At 42.1% G+C, this 19,092-nt stretch overlaps 1 protein-coding gene across 1 annotated transcript in view; it reads left to right on the top strand.

The window, feature by feature from the left end:
- Positions 1-19,092, top strand: part of dner (delta/notch-like EGF repeat containing) — a 109,337-nt gene that overhangs the window by 66,166 nt on the left and 24,079 nt on the right. Inside the window, exons 2-3 of the mRNA XM_085795398.1 lie at positions 13,620-13,952; positions 14,693-14,790. Coding sequence (XP_085651524.1) covers positions 13,620-13,952; positions 14,693-14,790 — 431 coding nt within the window. The remainder of the gene's footprint in view (positions 1-13,619; positions 13,953-14,692; positions 14,791-19,092) is intronic.

Below are 19,092 nucleotides of genomic sequence, written 5' to 3'. Positions count from 1 at the left end.
GAAAAAGTGTCCGGCTGAGTATCTGAAATGGTGTCTTTAAGCTGTGTCAGTGCAGACAGCAGAAGGGATGAGTCTGGATCATGAGGGGATTCATGCTGAATGGTTTTCTGAATGACGGGTGTAATAAATCATAACAACAATAATGTCTGCCAGGAATATACTGACAGGATATTGCTTAAATGTTGAAGCAAAAGCTCAAAACCCCACATTAACCTGTCTTTGGATATCACTGAGTTGATATTGTTGACAGGTGACAAGACAAAAGGTCAGGCGGGTTATTCGTTTTTTTTTTGTTTTTTTTTAAAATGTTCCAAAAATATTGAAATGTGTCATGACATCTAATTATTTCTACTTCTATCAACCTCTCCTGTGCTGTGGTGCCAAACCAGGACGTTTTGAAGAAGACAAAACACCAATGGATTTTCTTGCCCTGAGGTGACTGTGCTAAACACAGAGCCACCATATCAAATAATCCATCAACAGAAACACCAGATTCTCACACAACTTCTCCTAATCTCATTTAAACAAAATATAAACCTTAGCTTTCAGCTTTTACATATAAAGCAGATAGCATGTTTTGACTGATATAACACCAAATGTACGTGAACAGATGTTACAGAAAGATGTTGTGGAGTTGGCACATAGAAGTGGAGCTCTGTAAAACCTGTTAATTATCAAGAGGCAAAACATGAGCATCTGTATTTTATATTTAGTTCACATTTTGACACCTTAGTGCATTCAAAACTAGGCAAAAGTGTTATTCACAGGGCTCAAAATTAACACCAGTCATCATCCAGATCCTAAATTATTTAGAGCGGCCATGATTGAGTCTTTCAGCTTTATTTGACACTCAGGCGAGTTTCTCATCTGTTCTCTAGTCACCACTGTAATATGAAGAGCAGCAGAAATGCAACATTTTGGTGGATCCTCTTGCTACCATGGACTGTAAAAGAAAATCACTTTGCTGGGAAAGATAGAAATGACACAGTCTTGCATCATGATCCAAGCTTTATATGAAATTCAGTTTGTACTTCTCGCAAACTTTCACTCAGTCAGTCACTTCTTTACAATGTGAGACATTTGGGGCAAAGACTGTTTGGACTCCAGAGGTGTTTTCAGCCTGGATTTAAATTTCCAAAGTCCCTTGCCTCTTCATCACCTTCAGTCTGAACTTCTGCCTTTTTGGTTCCTCACTTTTCGTTTATTTGACCTTTTAATGCTTCATTTGGTCCACTTCCCATGCTCGGCTGCATCTGAATCCCTGAGTCATTCTACACATACAGCAGGGATGGATGGCCTCTGGGAAAGTGCATTTTTGGACACAAATATACAAACTCGGAAGAGTTCCACACATTCCCATGGCTACAGTATATGAAAGCTGATACTTCCACAGCAGTACATCTTTGATTTCATTAGTATCGTTAATTATGTACCAGCGGCAAATTTCACGGTTTTCTGAGTGTATTTACTTCAGGTTTTTAGTATGTTTTTATGTAATCAGATCACATTGCAAGACTCAAACCTCTTGAGAGGAGACTGGAAAATACTGCGGGGGGAATTTACTCTATTGAGGGATGATTTTCAAGTATTATTTTGTCACCGTCATGAATTAAATATTTTGTTTTAGCTGGATTGCGGGGTCTAATTATGCACTGCACATTTGAGATAAAAATTACTGCTGGCTATATGAAAGTTTAATTTGGTTCATCTAGCTAATTGCTGTGTGATTGATTATATAATTAGTATTTGTTCCCTATCTGTTAAAGTCACATAGTCCTGGTTGTAATTCCCTCACTGTGGTGAATGCAGTGTGTTTCGAAGGTATCGATCTGTGGAGCCTAATGTGGTTATGGATGTGTGTTGGGAGGTACATGGCCTGTGTGTTGCAGCCAGGGTTGTGTTGTTTCTCTCCAGCCTCATGTTTCATGATATTTGTTCTGCTCCTGTGAGATTATGCAATGCAGAAATGCTCCAGTTTCTCTCCATAGCCTTGAATTCAGTGAAAAGGCGAAGGCTTCAGAAATACACACTCGTACTGAAAAAGAGGATGGATCCAGATCAGACGCATCAATTTTTAACTATAGTTCTCATTAGTAAAACATGAAATATAAGACCCTTGTAGACACGTCACATGAAGTTTGTGCTGATTTTCTTTCAAGTCAGACTGCAGTGAGAACAGCACATTATCATGACCTGGAACAGTGGTTCTGAAAAGCACTTGTTTGTTTGTTTTTTTGCCTGCAGATTTTCAGTTGATTCAATAACCCATTTTTATATGAAATAGCATCTGGAAAACCTGTCAAAAAGATATTCAGCTGAAGTGTTTGTATATAGTTTCACTGATGAAACTTCAACCACTTGATGAGAGGATAGGCAGTCCAGCTTATTACCATTACAGGAGAAGAATTACAAACATGAAAACTGTTTGACAGCAACTTTACAGCAACACAACAAATCAGTCAATGCGTGTTGTTTACTTTATTAGTGATGGTAGTGGCGCAGCTCTATGGACGGCCATGTTAGTAGTTTCAAATTGATATATCTCACGATTACATTTCTATACAAATAAACTGCAGCAGCGAATATGTTTGTTGGTAATACATTATACACAATTACAGCTGAAGCTTGGAAAGACTTGTTGGCCAAATAAGCAGCTCTTAATGCCAACGTTGGCTATATGAAACAAATAACAAGACTTTCAAATAGCTGCTTCAAATTGACATAATTTCCACATTATGTTGGTAGGCTATAATGAGGTCGCAATTTGGTTTCTACAAAATGTTGCTGTTGCACTTTGGTTTTTTTAACCTGTTACTCTGGTCAGTTTATGCTTTTACAAAAGGCAAGAAAGACAAGAAAAGTGAGTCTGAATATCCTTTTAGTAAACCAATCATCTGGTGTAAAAACCTATTATGATGTGAAATGGGCATATTACGGTTGAGAACAAATGAGGAACTGTCCTGACTCCTGATAATTGATGAACCACTAATGAGAAGTTCCTGAATAGCTGAATGGTCATTCATATGTATAGGACATAACAGGTTTTTTGGGAGCAGAGCAGAATGAAGCACATAATGATTAATTCATACTGTAGATTCAGTATCTGTGAATCTACGTATGCTTTTCGAAATGATCAGTGGCAGTTGATGAACTCAGTCGCAGCTTGTTTCATTCTCAAATGTGTGTGTGGAGTTCAGAAAGTCAGTCTCATTATATGGCAACATCTCAGTCTCTCCACACAGGAGACCTCCTCTCATGTCTGATGGTGATGTAACCTCTCTGACAGATGGCAATAGTATCTGGCAACTATTCCCCCAATCTACTTAATAACAAGATAGGCTGTTTACGTAGAAGAATGGCAGGCAATCTGCTCTCATCAGCATCAAGAGGTGTGGACATTGCCTCATATAAAGTGTGAATGTGTGTAATTATAAGTTTAGACAAGATAGACTGGCTGGCAGTGGCTTATTTGTCAGATTTATCTTTTAATGGTGCAAACAGAGCAACAAAAAAATGTCTAAAAATATCATCTGCAGGTATTTGAAAGGGAAAATGGAGCAATAGACCTGATACTGAACCAAACTACTACACTTCACTTTGAATAACATGGACTGTTCTTGGAAATAAATCTAGTCAAGTTTCCTCTTAAACAAGCTGAAGCTCAGATTCAAACAAAACGGAGAGGGAAGCATCTAAAGCTTTTTGTTCAGTCAAGGTTAAACCTTCGACTAACACTGCAGATGCACTGTGGCACCGCTGCAACACAGAGACTGCAGTGGTCCAGATACAGACCTCCATCTGTCCCTTTACTAGATGTAGCCATAGCTGCAGAGGAACATTTTTCCTCATTTGTGAGTCTGTGTTTTCATGAGAGAGCCATATAGCAAATGTTGTGTGTGTGTGTGTGTGTGTGTGTGTGTGTGTGTGTGTGTGTGTGTGTGTGTGTGTGTGTGTGTGTGTGTGTGTGTTCTTGTACTTACTACATTGTGAGGACCGGAACGAGTTTTTAACCAACAGAGTGAGAAACTTTTTGGGAAGTGAGGACATTTTGGCCGGTCCTCACTTTTTCCAAGGGCTGTTTGAGGGTTAAGGCTTTAGGTTATAATTAGGTTTAAGTTAGGTTTAGAGTAATGGTTAAGTTTAGGCATTTGTTTTGGATGGTTAAGGTTAGGGTAAGGCGAGGGAATACATTATGTCAATGAGTGTCCTCACAAAGATAGCATTACAAGGATGTGTGTGTGTGTACCTGTCTGTTGAAAGTCGGGGAACAAAAAGTCTGTTTTCAGGTTTGAGTGATGTTAGGTTCATGTTATGGTTAGAGTTAGGCAATACATGATATTAAAGGTCAGATTGAGTCTCTGGGAAACTAATGTCACTGTAATATTGTCTTGAGATAAAAAAACAAAAATCCCACTTTACTCTCTAACTTTAGGCCCATTTCCAAACTGCCCTTTCTGTCCAAAGTCCTAGAGAAAGTTGTTTCATCACAGCTTCAAGATTTTTTAGATCAACATGGTATCCATGAAAAATTTCAATCTGGTTTTAAACAGCTTCATAGCACTGAGACAGCTCTTTTAAAGATTTTTAATGACCTGATCTTAGCAGTCGACTCTGGTCACTCGGCAGTCCTTGTTCTTCTCGACTTAACGGCTGCTTTTGACACAGTCGACCACAATATCCTCCTGTCCCGCCTGGAGAGCTATGTTGGGATCAGGGGCACTGCTCTGAAATGGTTCAACTCCTACCTGATGGACAGAACTTTTTCAATTTGCCTGGGAGATTACTCATCTGGACATGCCCCGCTCGTATGTGTTGTCCCCCAGGGTTCGGTTCTGGGCCCCACCCTATTTTCATTATATATGTTGCCCCTAGGTTCTATATTTAAAAAGCATAATTTCTCGTTCCATTGCTTTGCTGATGATGTTCAGATATACATGCCCGTTAAAATTAAAAGCAAAGGTGCATTGCAACCTCTGCTTGATTGTCTGAATGAAGTCAAGTTGTGGCTGTCATCAAACTTTTTAAAATTAAATGAGAGCAAGACTGAATTTATTGTGTTTGGCTCCCCGCTGTCATTGGGGGATGAACCCATCCTCGGGCCAATCTCCTCAAATACGCCTAACTCTGTGAAAAGTCTGGGAGTGCACCTTGATAACTCTTTTAAATTTAGAAAACAAATTTCATCTGTGGTCAGCTCAAGCTTCTTTCAATTGAGATTAATAAGCAAAATAAAAGCCTACATTCCACCGGGCGACTTAGAGAAAGTGGTGCATGCCTTTATTACCAACCGGCTGGACTACTGCAATGCCCTGTATGTGGGCCTAGACCAGTCCTCTATCCAGCGTCTCCAGCTAGTCCAAAATGCGGCCGCTCGCCTTTTAACAAGTACTAAGAGAACTGAGCATATAACCCCAGTGTTGAGGTCTCTCCACTGGCTTCCTGTTTGCCAGAGGATAAATTTTAAAATTTTATTGTTGACTTTCAAAGCCATGAATGGCTTGGCTCCCCTTTATTTAAGTGACCTGCTTGTTCCCCACACTCTATGTAGAACACATAGACTGTAAAAAGAATGGACGTAGCGTCCGTGACGCCTGAACAGCGCCATGTTGGATTGGCCGGCCGAGTTCCCGCTGGCCTCGAAGCAGCTGTCCACGGAGCTGCTCAGACCTGTCACTCAACGTTTCCGCGCCCTAATTGGCCAGAATTTTAACCTAATAACAGTACAACGGTAGAGTTAAAAAAAAATTCACCCCCCTCAGAGTGTGTGCGGGGGTAGAAACTATCGATTGAGACGAAAAAACGTTCTGACACCAGGCTTTTAACATGTTTACTGAGGATGTAAAGTCGGCGATTTTAACATGGGGCTCTATGGGGAATGCTCCCTTCTGACACCAGCCCCCAGAGGAATTCGAGGGGATTGCAGTTTTTTGAACGCGGAAGTGAGCTTCACTTCTCAGACCGACAACTGCCCCCTTGGTAGAACATCACGGTCAGCTGACCAATTCCTCCTCAGCACACCAAAGTCAAGATTAAAAACAAGAGGCGATCGACCTTTTGCGGTCGCCGCTCCTAAACTCTGGAATAGCCTGCCATTCCCAATCAGAACAGCTCCAAACTTAGTACATTTTAAATCTCTATTGAAAACCCACCTCTTTTCCCTGGCTTTTAACCCTTGACCGATTGTTTTATCATTACAGTTTTATTGTATGTTGTGCTTTTCTCCAATGTTTTATCCGATGTTTATTTTATTTATTGTGCTTTTATTATTGTGTTTTTATCTGATGTTTAAACTGTAATTTAAATTGTTTTAACTGTAAAGCACTTTGGTTCAAGGTGCTATATAAATAAACTTGACCTTGACCTTGACCTTGAGATCACGCAGCCATGACTGTGTGTTTTTGCAGATGGCTGGGAATGTGTGTCCTCTGTTACGCTCCCTTATATGGATTAGCTTCAAAACACTGAAATGTGTGATGTGTTGTTATTGTGTTTGGATGCCAGAGAAGACACAGACGGAGGTGAGCTGGTTTTAAGTGGTTTCATTGAACATCTGGGCTGGAGACTGGCTGACGAGGAGCAGGGAGTGGTGGAGCACTGAGCTGAGGTGGGGCAGCAGGTGAAGGAGGCAGACACTATGACTGGATTACCGAACGCAGGAGAGCACAGCGTAACAGAGAAAGCAACTACTCAGCACCAGAGATTTACTCAAGAGGAGAACATGGCCGCAGGATCACAGACCAAACAATCAGGAGAGAAATCCAGGAGCTCTTCAACTGAGAGCTTGTAGAGATGTTCGACTGTTCGGTGTGGAGTGGAGCGTGCCGACCTTTGGTGACATTTTGTCAACGTATCTCGTGAAGTTGAGCTTTGGTTTTAATGTGTAGTGTGTGAGTCAGCTCTGCCCTTCCAGGTGATGATGTTGTGTGTGCGATTAGCTGAACGATCTGGCTATTAAAGTCAACCCCTGCAGTCTTATCACCTACCGCTGAAATGAGTCACCCATACAGAGTAAGTGGCAGATAAACTGGTGAAGTAGAGCGCTTGGCTAACTGCTGTTATGAAACAGTTGAGAGCTTGAGCTTCATCAGGTTCACAGCACCTTGTTGAACTCAGCCGCTGATCTGCTTGTTCATAGTAAACGCTCTCCAGCACAATGAAATGAAAGTGAGGCTACGTTCATACGACTGAGTCCCAGTACGTAACTTATTTGGCTTTTTATTAGCAAAAATCAAATATTGCTTTCATTAATACGTATTTCACTGAAGTCGAATCATACCCGCATACAAATGAAAGCTTTATCGTACCTTAGAATGAGTTGTTACAAGTTGTTACAAATACATAAGTGGGCAACGCACCGAACCGAGGCGGCTGCCATGTTGCATCGCCATTTTTTACGTTGAGTGGCAGCATGACCGTAGGTGACCACGGCAACTCAGCAGAGCTGTCAGCTCGGGGAGAAAGTTTTCGAGGTAGCGCCTGCAAACTGTCACCACTGTGTAGTGTGAGGAAGGATGGAGGCACTGATGTTGCATTCAGGTGCAGTCAGGCAGACGGCCGTCGGCAAACCAACCGGATGTCATTTTACTGGACGAGAGAAAGATGGTAAAGTGCACTGGAAATACACACTTTTGGTAACAATGATGTAGTAGGCACCCATGGTTGCTTCTTGATCAGGTGTCATCTGCCTCTGCGACCTGTGGTGATGGCAACATAATTAACTAATCATACAAGCGTCACTGGCTTTGTCGTCCTTGCTAGCAGCTGTCGAGCAGCTAAATTCTGCATTTTAACACTGCAGCTGTGCTGGCTTTTCCTCATTTAAGGCATTTTTTGCAACTAACTACAGATCAGATAATCTGCTTCCCATCCACTTCCCGTTCTTGCACATTTAAGTTGTGATCGTATGCACAAATAATCCTCTCTGATACAGTGCTAAAACAGTTGTCCTCCAACTCTACCACTCTTCACAACACTTTGGATGGAGGTGGTCCGTCCATGTACTGAATCTTTCACCTTCACCTGCACTTGTCCACAGCTGGAGGTAAATTTGCACAACCTTAAACTTACTTTGCAGGGATTCCTTCCTTCCATTCAACAATGAGTGTTGTGCTGTGTATTTGTATGCTGTAGCATTACAATATTGCCTATTCTGTATAGCTTAAACTGATCCGTACAAAAAACATGCAAATGTCTGTGGACATTCTTGTTTATTTTGACCACATACTGGATTCATTGAAATGGTGGGGGAAAGCATTCACCGTTCACATTGCAGCTTCCTCCATCATAACACACCTTTGTTGCTGTTGTTGCACATACAGCATTTCTGTTGTGTCCTGTGTAGGTTCAGGCAATGCAGACTGGAAAGAATCTAGTCATAACACCAGCTGAGCTTGTTAAGCTTCATTTGAGGGATAACATACTGCTCAGGGACAGTCAGGCTAAAAACAGGACTGTTTTTCTTATGAAGCTTGCAGAATGTCTTTATACCGCAGGTTTTGGAATCACTAGTTGTTGAGTGATAGATAAATAAAATAATCACTGTGTCCTTGTTTTTCCTCAGCATTTCACCTTTCCTAATAATTTCTCTCTCAGTTTGTCACCACCACCCACTTACTGTGCAATAACAGGCTGAGTTTACCTCTTAAAACTTCAGCAGCCTGCAATATGACTCAGAGAAATTTTCTCTACTCTCTCGAAGGTCAGAGGTCGGTCTAACTAAGATGTGTTGGGCTGGTGGGGACTTACTGCAATGACTAGCTCAAGGACTTGTGTGCTAGGCTTTCTATCTGTGTGTCTTTTTCCCAACTCTGGAGCCTAACTTTGATGCCTGTAGCACAGCACTGGCAAAAAGATGTGTATTCCAGTCACTGTACAAATAATTTTATATCTCCATAATTTGCAAATATTTCCTGGAAATATAAAAAAGCTAAATTAAAACCCAATAAAATTTTAATTAGCTAATTTACTATTGTTAATGCTCCGTGCCGTGCAAGAATGTTTAAACTACACCAGTCCTCAATTAACTGGAAGTGTGTGATACATAATAACATGTATTTTCTTGTTTTAATTTAGTCCAATGACACAGTACATCATCATTCAATCTTACATTTTCTTTCGCTTATCTGGGGTTGGGTCACACTGGCAGCAGGTAAAGCAGGGAGCTACAAACGTCCTTCTCTTTGGTAACATTTTCCAGCTTCTCCTGGGTGATCCCAAGTCATTCCCAGGCCAGACGGGATATGGGTCTGCCCTGGAGTGCATAATCGGAGTATAAATATTTCCTTTCCTGACAAGGTGTCAGTAAAATCCTTAAAAACTGACATTGTCACACCATCACATCAGTGTTAATTGTCAGAGGATGTCAAGTTGTCAGGTGCGCACAAAAACACCCTCCACGAAAAGCAGCATTTGCTTGACACACTTGATCTCTCACCCTCTCCCACACATTTTAGGTGACACCGAACTCAGCAAAGACTTTCTGCTGCATTTATGAAAATACGGCATTTCATGCTCTTGCCAGTTGGTGTCATGTTTAGTTTGCATAGCTCAATGAAATGATCAATTTATGTTACCATGTTCCAAATGGACAAACTCAAAACTGAAGTTAAAGGATAATTTCCGTTTTTTACAACCTGGACCTTATTTCTAGCATAAAATACGATCATTTACTCACCCAGACAACTTTGGTGTCATTTGGAGTTGTTTTGACGAAATTAGCCCCAGTGGAGCGGCGCGTATATCCGTATAATGCGAGAGCACGGGGCACACAATGCAGCCTCTAAATAACATTATCCGCCGCAAAACTCGTTCATTTCGCCAATATTTTGTTATGATACACTAGTGCTATTCCCCTCCGAGCCCGTGGTGGCATGTTATCAACATCCGGGGTCTCTAGGTTGACCTACTAACCTCTGATCTGGATGATGTCATCTCCGACCGCTGCCCGGCTCATTCTGATAATAATCATTCTGCTTCGGCATTCAGGTCCATTTTTATCTCAACTAGCCGGAGCTTTAGTGAGTCCAGGCTGCGGAGAGGAAGCCTGTGGAAGCTGAACTTCATCCAGCTGCTCATTTTGTTCTGACAAGTCAGAAACACGCAGAAACGAACCATAGCATTAGCGGTAGCAAGTTAGCCGCGCCGGGCAGCGGTCGGAGATGACATCATCCAGATAAGAGGTTAGTAGCGTTAGTTAATATAATACATCCATGGTTAGTAGTCAACCTACAGGTAGTGATGGGCAATCGAGGCTTTGTTGAGGCTTCAACACCTTTTTCGAGTAATGATTCATTACTCGCGAGGCTTCACTGACACAGTGCTCCAGTACGACATCTAGTGTTCAATAAAATGAAGTGCAATTGAGACGTGTCATTCATTGGTTCATTGATTGTTTGAGATTTGATTTGCCATGCACACTCCTGTTCAACAAACGTTACATGGTTGTATGGTTTCAAGCTGAAACAATAAAAATAAAAATATAAAATGAAGTTTCTCATTTGGCATATGATAGGCTTTCGGTATTGACTTAGCCTGATATAGCTATTAGGCTCTGCTATGAATTACATTCTCCTCTGAAACAAGTCTAGACAGTCTATGGCTTTATACGATGTGAAATGGTGTAGATGGCAAATGTGATCTCATTTCAAAATAGAAAAGAAATATGGCAAGTTCGGCAAAGGATTCAATCTCACGTCTGTGGGGTGAAAGCCCGATGTAATCACGGTGCACCACCGTCAGTTTCATGATGTGTCGTACGGGACGTATTAAATATTTCTGAAGCCCATACGGTCGTTGACGCTTCAATTGTTACAAATATGCGTGTTACGCTTAAAGAAATTATTTTTCCTCTGCTCCACATATCATGTTATAGAATTCCTGGTACTGAATGCTACACTTTCCAACCAAATCTCTGCCGCCTCAGTTTCTATGTGCTTCGAGGGCTCAGCTCAGCTCTCACAGAGAGCCGAGACAACCAAAACATTGACGGTGCTTCATGAATGACTGAACCACTCAACTGCTTCAAACGTCATCCAAGTGGTTCATACGTCACAAGTCACGTGACCAAACCACGCCTCGGCACAGTGGTTCGATACAAATGCTTCATGAGCTACCGCGCATGTGTCGGAGCCTCGGGTGTCAGAGACCCATCACTACCTACAGGCGCAGCATGTTGATGTCACCACGGGCTCGGAGGGGAATAGCACTAGTGTATCATAACAAAATATTGGCGAAATGAACGAGTTTTGCGGCGGATAATGTGTTATTTAGAGGCTGCATTGCGTGCCCCGTGTTCTCGCATTATACGGATATACACGCCGCTCCACTGGGGCTAATTTCGTCAAAACAACTCCAAATGACACCAAAGTTGTCTGGGTGAGTAAAATGATCTTATTTTATGCTAGAAATAAGGTCCAGGTTGTAAAAAAACGGAAATTATCCTTTAAGCTCATTTTGCTTTCTGTAATGATTTTATGCTTTTGTACTGATGCTTTTTGTGTTCCTTTCCCCTCCTTCATTACAGACCAATTAAAACACACCATGCATAACACATGGTAATAAGCGTGTATGCATTTATGTGCCTCCAAGCATAGTTAAAAGAACATATCTGTGTGTGTCTATGTCTGTCTGAGGCTACCTATTGGGACAGATTTCAGACCACTTAATTGAAGAAAGCTTGTCTAATTGCGTCTTCAGTTAAAGAGACAAAGCTGGTTTGGGGTCAGTGGTTATAGTTGGCATTTAGTCTGCAGCAGGAAATGGATGCAAGTAATGCCCCAAATGTGACCTAGAAGCTGAGTGTTTGTGTGTGTGTGTGTGTGTGTGTGTGTGTGTGTGTGTGGTATATCTCCAGAAACAGACTCATCCATCTTCTCCACCAGGTTAAAGTGACGATGCCAATGGCTTAACTAGCATTGCTGTTTCCCTCCGTCTGCCTACATCGATCCTTCCTCCTCGGGGCAGCCATCCCAAATTAGCAAATAGTAGATAACAGCACCTTGTGAAGCAATTAATTTGGCCTGAGAGAATCTCTTTGTTCTGTTTGTTGGTCAATGTGGGAATATAGATGAAGGGACTAATGTGGGTTATTATCAGCTGCTTAAAGGAAATTGATTGCAAGAGCTGAGGGCATAAGAGCTGGAGAATAATACGAATAATAATAATAGGAATACAGGCCTAAATGTATGAATTTCCTCAGATATCTCTTAGATATTAGTTAGGTTGAAGCAGGCTGATCAATCTCAATATCCTGTAACAATCACAATATGAAATAGGTTTGGCTAAAATGTGTATCAGGATAAATACAGCGAGTTGCTGTGATACAGATTGTAGATGATATACCGAGTCCTGACGTGTTCTGCTCATTTTGTGCAGCTGGTCTGCGTGGCCACCGTTAAGCATGGAAGAGAAATCTGGTGCGACAGTTGAAAAAGGTCATGAGACTGGACTCCCAGTGCTTCCTGCTCTAACCCAGACGAGGCAACGCTGCTGCTCTCCAAAGGTTGATAAAGTCGATCCCTGGTGGCCGTTTAGCTAGAGATAAGCTCAGCAGACTGTGTAAGAAGCGAAGTGCGGCCTGATGGGGCTGTTGGGATTGTTGTGCTTCAGAGCAGAGAGACAGAGTTTGATAGAGGCTCTGTGAGTACAAACCTGAGAGAGATTAACACTAATGAGCTGTGACTCGGTTGTGGAGAGAGCCGACTGTTAATGCTGCCCTGTTGTTCTGCTCGGCTCTGTTTCTCTCACTGACACACACACTCGCACACACACATATGCTCCCGTCCCCATCTATATGCACCAAGGGATTTGCTATGAGCATCACTTCCATCCCGGTGTTCACCTGCACTCTCCAGCCCAGGTTTTTGTTTCTCTCCTGGTTTTATTAAAACTGTTATCTGAGCACATTTAAATCAGGCAGCTGGAGCTGCAGATAACCTACCTGAGGTTGTTTCAGCGAATTTGCCTCATAAATAAGAAGCAGCAGGATTATAGACGTTCCTAAGCCTAAGAAGGCTCCGAAAGCCGAGCAAAAGGCAGCATGGCGTCGGGAAGTAAAGCTACACAAGCTCGGCTTTGTCCTCTTTCACCTTCAACATCCATGCTGAAATGTTTTCTTCCAAATATGGTCAATTATTGATGCAGGAAAACAGCATGAAGACGGTTGTCAGGGTGCATTTTCCACAACGTCACATGATGCGGGAAACCATGTTTGGGGGATGAAATGAAAGTGTGTTTGCAGGTATGTGTGTATTCATACTGTGTGTGTGTGTGTGGGGGGGGGGGGGACAGTCCTGCAAAACCTGATTAGGAACATGAAATGTAATAAAAGAAAAGAGCAGAGTGCAAAAGGGAAGCTGAGTCAGAGACAACTGAAGGAATAATACGAGTTACATGAAAGAAAAGAATGATCAGTGTGGCTTTGAACTACTCATACATTTTCTTGCTTTTTCACAAGGCTTCATAAAACGAAACTGAATCTCAGCTCTGCACTCTCACCAGGGAAATGGACAAAGAGTGACGGAAAAAAAAACAGTACAAAGGACAACAGTGCACAGTTAGATAATGATGTTTTTGTTCTGTTTCCCTCGCTCTGTTTTTATTTATTTTCTCCGTTATTTCAGTTTTTCACAGACCCGTGTGCCAGCAGCCCCTGTCTCCATGGAAACTGCAGCCGGAGCAGCAGCGGGGAGGAGGGGGAGCCAGCCTACACCTGCGAATGCACTGAAGGCTACGAGGGCGAGAGGTGTGATCAGATCGACCTGGCGGTTGCCGAATGGGACCCCGCCACCCCCTCGGCTCCTGAACTGGCAACCCCGGTCGCCCCCACCACCGCAGCTGCCACTCAGCCACAGCAGCCGACCACCGCGCCCTCCACCACAACGCCAGCATCTCTGCAGCCATGGCAACCTAAAGCCGGGCAGAGGCTGCTGGTGGTGCCATGGGAGGCCGACAGGGTGAGATACAGTAACTCCCAGGTTAAATTTAAGATTCTGTGGGTTTATCTTTAAAGGGATAGTTCAACATTTTGGCCCATTGCCATAATCCCTATAGTGATAGCAGTAGGTTTGTTACCTTTATTTGTCGGTGCAAGCTGTTTTTAGAACGGTGGAACAGAGCCGCAAGCTGCTCAGAGCTACGCTACGGAGGCTCATGGGATTTCTTGGTTTCCCTCATCAAACTCATCAAATACACAATCCAACAACTCCAAAACGCTGTCGTGGACAAGTTGTGACCTGCACATTCACCACGCTATGAGATAATAACAGAACGTTACGAGACAGAGTTGTTTTAGAGGTAAATGCAGATACTGCTTGCTGAAAAACTGCCCCTGACGGGAACGTGCATCAGCGGTTTTGCATGAATTTACCTCTAAAACAACTCTGTCTGGTAACATTCTGTTATTATCTCATAGCGTGGTGAATGTGCAGGTCACAACCTGTTCACAGGAGCGTTGTTGGATTGTATATTTGATGAGTTTGATGAGGGAAACCAAGAAATCCCATTAGCCACCGTAGCATAACTCTGAACAGCTTGCGGCTCTGCTCTGCCGTTCTAAAAACAGCTTGCACCGACAATTAACGGTAACGAACCTACTCGTAAAACTATAGGGATTATGGCAATGGGCCAATTTGCCAAAATGTTGAACTATCCCTTTAAAATGTGCGAAAACATATGATGTGTGTGTGTGTTTCAGGTGACGGAGGGTCTGCACTGTGTGAGTCCTGAGCTGTGTGAGCTGACTTCAGGAACTCTGACTCTGTCTCTGGAGGTGCCTGAAGAGACGGCTGTGAAGTAAGTGTGTCGCCTATACCTGTACCTTTTCTGACAGACTGGTATCCCTCTGAAAGCAGTGCTGGATTAACAGACTGGGGGTTCGCTGGGAGAAATGTAACTCGGTACAGTTTAATTTACCAACAGACTACAAATGATGGCTTCATTATGTTTTGCCTAGGGATCCGCTTACAAGCTAATCAGCACTTCCATTGTGGCTTACTCTCATGCTACAGGTTTGCTGTGTGACAGCAAGCTTGTGGTGACTATTAAAAATATGGTAAGTGCCTGTTCGTAAGCCAGCTTTGCCCTTAAGGAGCAGTCCACCAAAAATCTGTCTAAATACTTGAAAACTGGCTTTAAAAATCTGGATTTGAAAAATCTTGGTTAGACAGTAAATACAACCCAGTATCAATAACCTTTCAAGCCGGCAGGCAGTGAATGTTTGATTCTTAATGACTGCAGGTTTCATTCACGGTTCAGGTGTTTGGACCGTTTCCCAGGATTGTGTGGGTGTGAACATATGTGCTTGATTGATATCTCTGAGACTCTCGTAACAGTTTTCTTGCACTGGTTGTGGTGGCACAAATTACACATTTATACAAAATTAGTTTTTTACCATTTCAGTAGATTTTGTTGCGGAATAAGTAAAAATATATATCTTACTTAATATCTTACTTTTGTTGACCTTCAGTGACTCACTTCTATCGGTTCTGTTCTGTTCTGTTGGTAACTAATTCTAACCCTTAAAATAACTCACACTTGCCTTGACACTGTGATTAATATTAACAGAATGTATGGTTCCGTTCTATTCAGATGTCCCAGTAATATAAGTCGTGACGGTGAGCCGACATACACAGCACCAGGACAATGAAACAGCAGCTAAAGCAACTAAACAGAATCCAGGCTATTTACACCTGTGCTTTTCCTTCCTTTTAAAGAGCCCCTTTACACAGCCACTCTGTGCATCTTTAACCTGTGCAGAGGTGAAATCTAGCAGAATAGGCAGAATTAGTGAAAGCCCCTGTGTGGATGACAGTACAAAAAATGTTCTCATAAAAGAAAATGCAGTGCACTTTTTGTTAACCTCTGGTGGACGAAGTTCTTACCTCATTTGTTCAATGTCAGGAGAATAGGAGGAAGAGGGAAACCTTTAAGTATCGCAAGCCGGAAGTGTTCATGCACTGTTCAAAGATGGTTGCACATGAGTTACTTTTGCTGATGCAATTCATAGTTGGGGCAGTTCATTAACAGTTTGGTTGATATATATAACTTTATATTTTTGTGTTACCTTTTTAGATTTTAAGTCTTTAAAGTGAACTGAGCATTACTGCAGTGATATGAAAGGGTATGCAGGTATGGGCATAGGTCATAGGTCTGGTTAGGGATGTGGAAGACACTTTTTCACACTCATGTGGCTAATTAAACAGTGTTTTTCAGCTTGATCTAAGGACACAAAGTCCCTACACCTAACCTAAAAACTGCCTTAATTAACCAAACTGGCCCCGCTTGTTAGAGCCTAATCAACAGCAATAACAACAGAGCATGCAGTACAGTCTGCATAATCACAAAGAAGAGCTTAAAATAGCATCTTCTCCGCACAGCATCTTATCCGCATTCTTTACCATGCAGCAACTTTTGTTGACAACGCAGCGCAGCTTGTAGCTTTTTGTAACTAATGACCTTCCATTTGAATCTCCTCATAATCCACTCCTGGCACACGCACTGTATTACACCCCTCTGCATATTCCATCTTTTTCAGAGCGTGTTTGCTCAAGAGCAGTATCACAAAGGCTCTGTAAATCAGGGTCGATGAATTATGCAGGAGTAATGGTCAAGGTAAACACTGCCCTTGATGTCGCCCCTCATTACAGATGGTCGGCACAACTCAGGGCTCGGATCACGATCTCAGATTGGGAGGCAAGAGCTGAAATTTAATCAACTGTTGTTGCTTTGTTTTCATACTGTATAATTACACACAACACCTGAAAGCTCGCTGAGACATTGTGAAGGGCACTCACGTACAAATACACATGTGCCTCTTGGAAATGAAGCAGTGATCCTGAGCTGACATCGATTTGGAGAGGCTGCCTGATAATAATGTAATACGGCTCTTGTATCCCAAAGAGGCTGGAGAGAGTGGTTGTCATGCAGCTGCTGACACTAACAGATACAAGCAGCGTTTTGGGCAACAATAAAAACACCACTGATGAATACTTTCAACATGTTTAAATGGTAAACCAATGACAGTAATTGTTTGGGTTGAAGTAGTAATTAGCTTAGTCCAAATTTGCTGAATGGACACTACATTATAACGAATGATTCCTATCCTAGGGTCTTTTTTTTACTGAACCATCCATATAAAATGCCAACTGGATAATTTCTTAAATTTAAAATAGCAGCAGATCCCCAGATATCTCAGCTCCTCATATTGTCCCTGTGGCTGAACTCAGACACCCCACGAAAAAAAAAAATAATTTCAGCTGTGAGTCGCCTGTCCGCCATCTTATTATTCCAGTCACGGCTCACAGATTCACCTTCAGGCTCAGCTCCCTCTTCACCTCTACATTTCGAGGACAGCCTTCATGCCAATCCACTTGTGACACTGCAACTTGCCCCCACTTATGAGCATGACCTAAAATATATCCTCATATAGCCCGAGCTGTGGCTGAGGTCTGGATGAGGCTCAAGTAAGAAGAGGGTTTTTAACCTGTGGCTTTAAACCGGCAGTGGTCACTTAAAGAAAACCTTTTAGTTAAGATAAAGATTGAAGATCTGATTATTATTTTGTCTCTTGCACAGCCCTGTCATCTTCTAACAATCAAACAGCTGGTGGCTAATGCCTGAATGTACTTGTCTGAGTCTGATTGTTTTAAGTTCAACACGTCATGGATCTGCTTTTCTTTATCTTATTTTCCCTGTGAAGTGCTGCCGGTTGCAGTTCTTAAGTACCATAGAGGTAATAATAATTATTGTTGGTTATGCAAGCAGTCATTATAATAAATGCACAAGGGCAAGAGCTGAGAGGATAATTGATCATTTTTTATTCCCTTTTTATTAATGTGAAAATGATTATTTGAGGTGTGAGGAGGGAGGGAGCATTTAACTGTTGAAGAGCTGCTCAGCAGTGCACAGTCTCTCCGTTTCAAGGACACAGTGCGGTAACACGGCTCAGCTCTGGTGTTTGCTCTCTCTTCAGCAGCCACTGTTGGAGCCCAGAGTCTCTGGCAGGAAACATGGACTGTGTTGTTGTTGTTGTCGTTCTCCCTTTGCTGAGCAGCAGGCAGCAGCAGTCGTCCCCGGCAGCTCTGCTCAGATGTTTGCAGAAGAAGTCGTGAGCCTCCTCCAGATGCTGCTTTTGGCTTCTTGATCACAGAGAAAGTCTGGATAGAGGGAGATAATTTCATTAGGAATGTAAAAAATGTGAACGGGGGCGACCGGCACTGTGGTAAAGTGGTTAGCACTATCGCCTCACAGCAAGAGGGTTCTGGGTTTGATTCCTGGGCCTGAGGCTTTTCTGTGCCTGTGTGATTTCTTACCCGGTTCTCCAGCTTCCTCCCAAAGTCCAAACAAATGGACATACGTATATAAATTGTGTGAATATGAGTTTGTGAGGTTGTTTTCCTATTAATAGATCTAGTAGGAGCCCCAGGAGGGGTGCACGTGAACCCCTCCTGGGGCTCCTACTAATCTGTCACCTGTCCAGGATGTACCCCACCCCCCATGGCAATGATGTAATGATTGTCATGTTGTGTAAGATTTTGAATTTTTGTAACAGTCAGACTTTTCGACACACCTTCTCATTCAGAGGTTTTTCTTTATTTTCATTACTATCTACATTGTAGATACATACTGGAACACAGGAACACATATGGCATTGGTAAACAAAGTATTAAACAAAGCAGAATGTGTTTTATATATTAGATTTTTCTCTAACACTATATATTAAGTACACACTATTAAGCATTAATTAAGCATTAAATACTGAATTCATCATTTATAACACATGAATACTCATTAGTATGTAGTTTATAAACACAATTAAAAATGTTACTCATCATTGATAAGCACTAACTTTATTTGTTAAGTACATACTAATGAGTATTCATGCGTTATAAATGAAGAATTCAGTATTTATTAATGCTTAACTAATGCTTAATAGTGTGTACTTGTTATAAAGTGTTACCGATTTTTCGAACCATCTCAACTGGGTATAGGTCACTTGATGTCACCAGTATGAATCTACAATGTAGAAAGTAATAACAATAAAAAAATACCATTGTATGAGAAGGTATGTCCAGACTTTTGACTGGTAATGTAGAT

The sequence above is a fragment of the Trachurus japonicus genome, chromosome 13 (assembly GCF_045865225.1).
Source record: "Trachurus japonicus isolate A0001 chromosome 13, Traja_1.0".
Classification (NCBI taxonomy): domain Eukaryota; kingdom Metazoa; phylum Chordata; class Actinopteri; order Carangiformes; family Carangidae; genus Trachurus; species Trachurus japonicus.
Note: the sequence above shows the minus strand (reverse complement) of the source record. Positions and strands in the feature narration are given on the sequence as shown.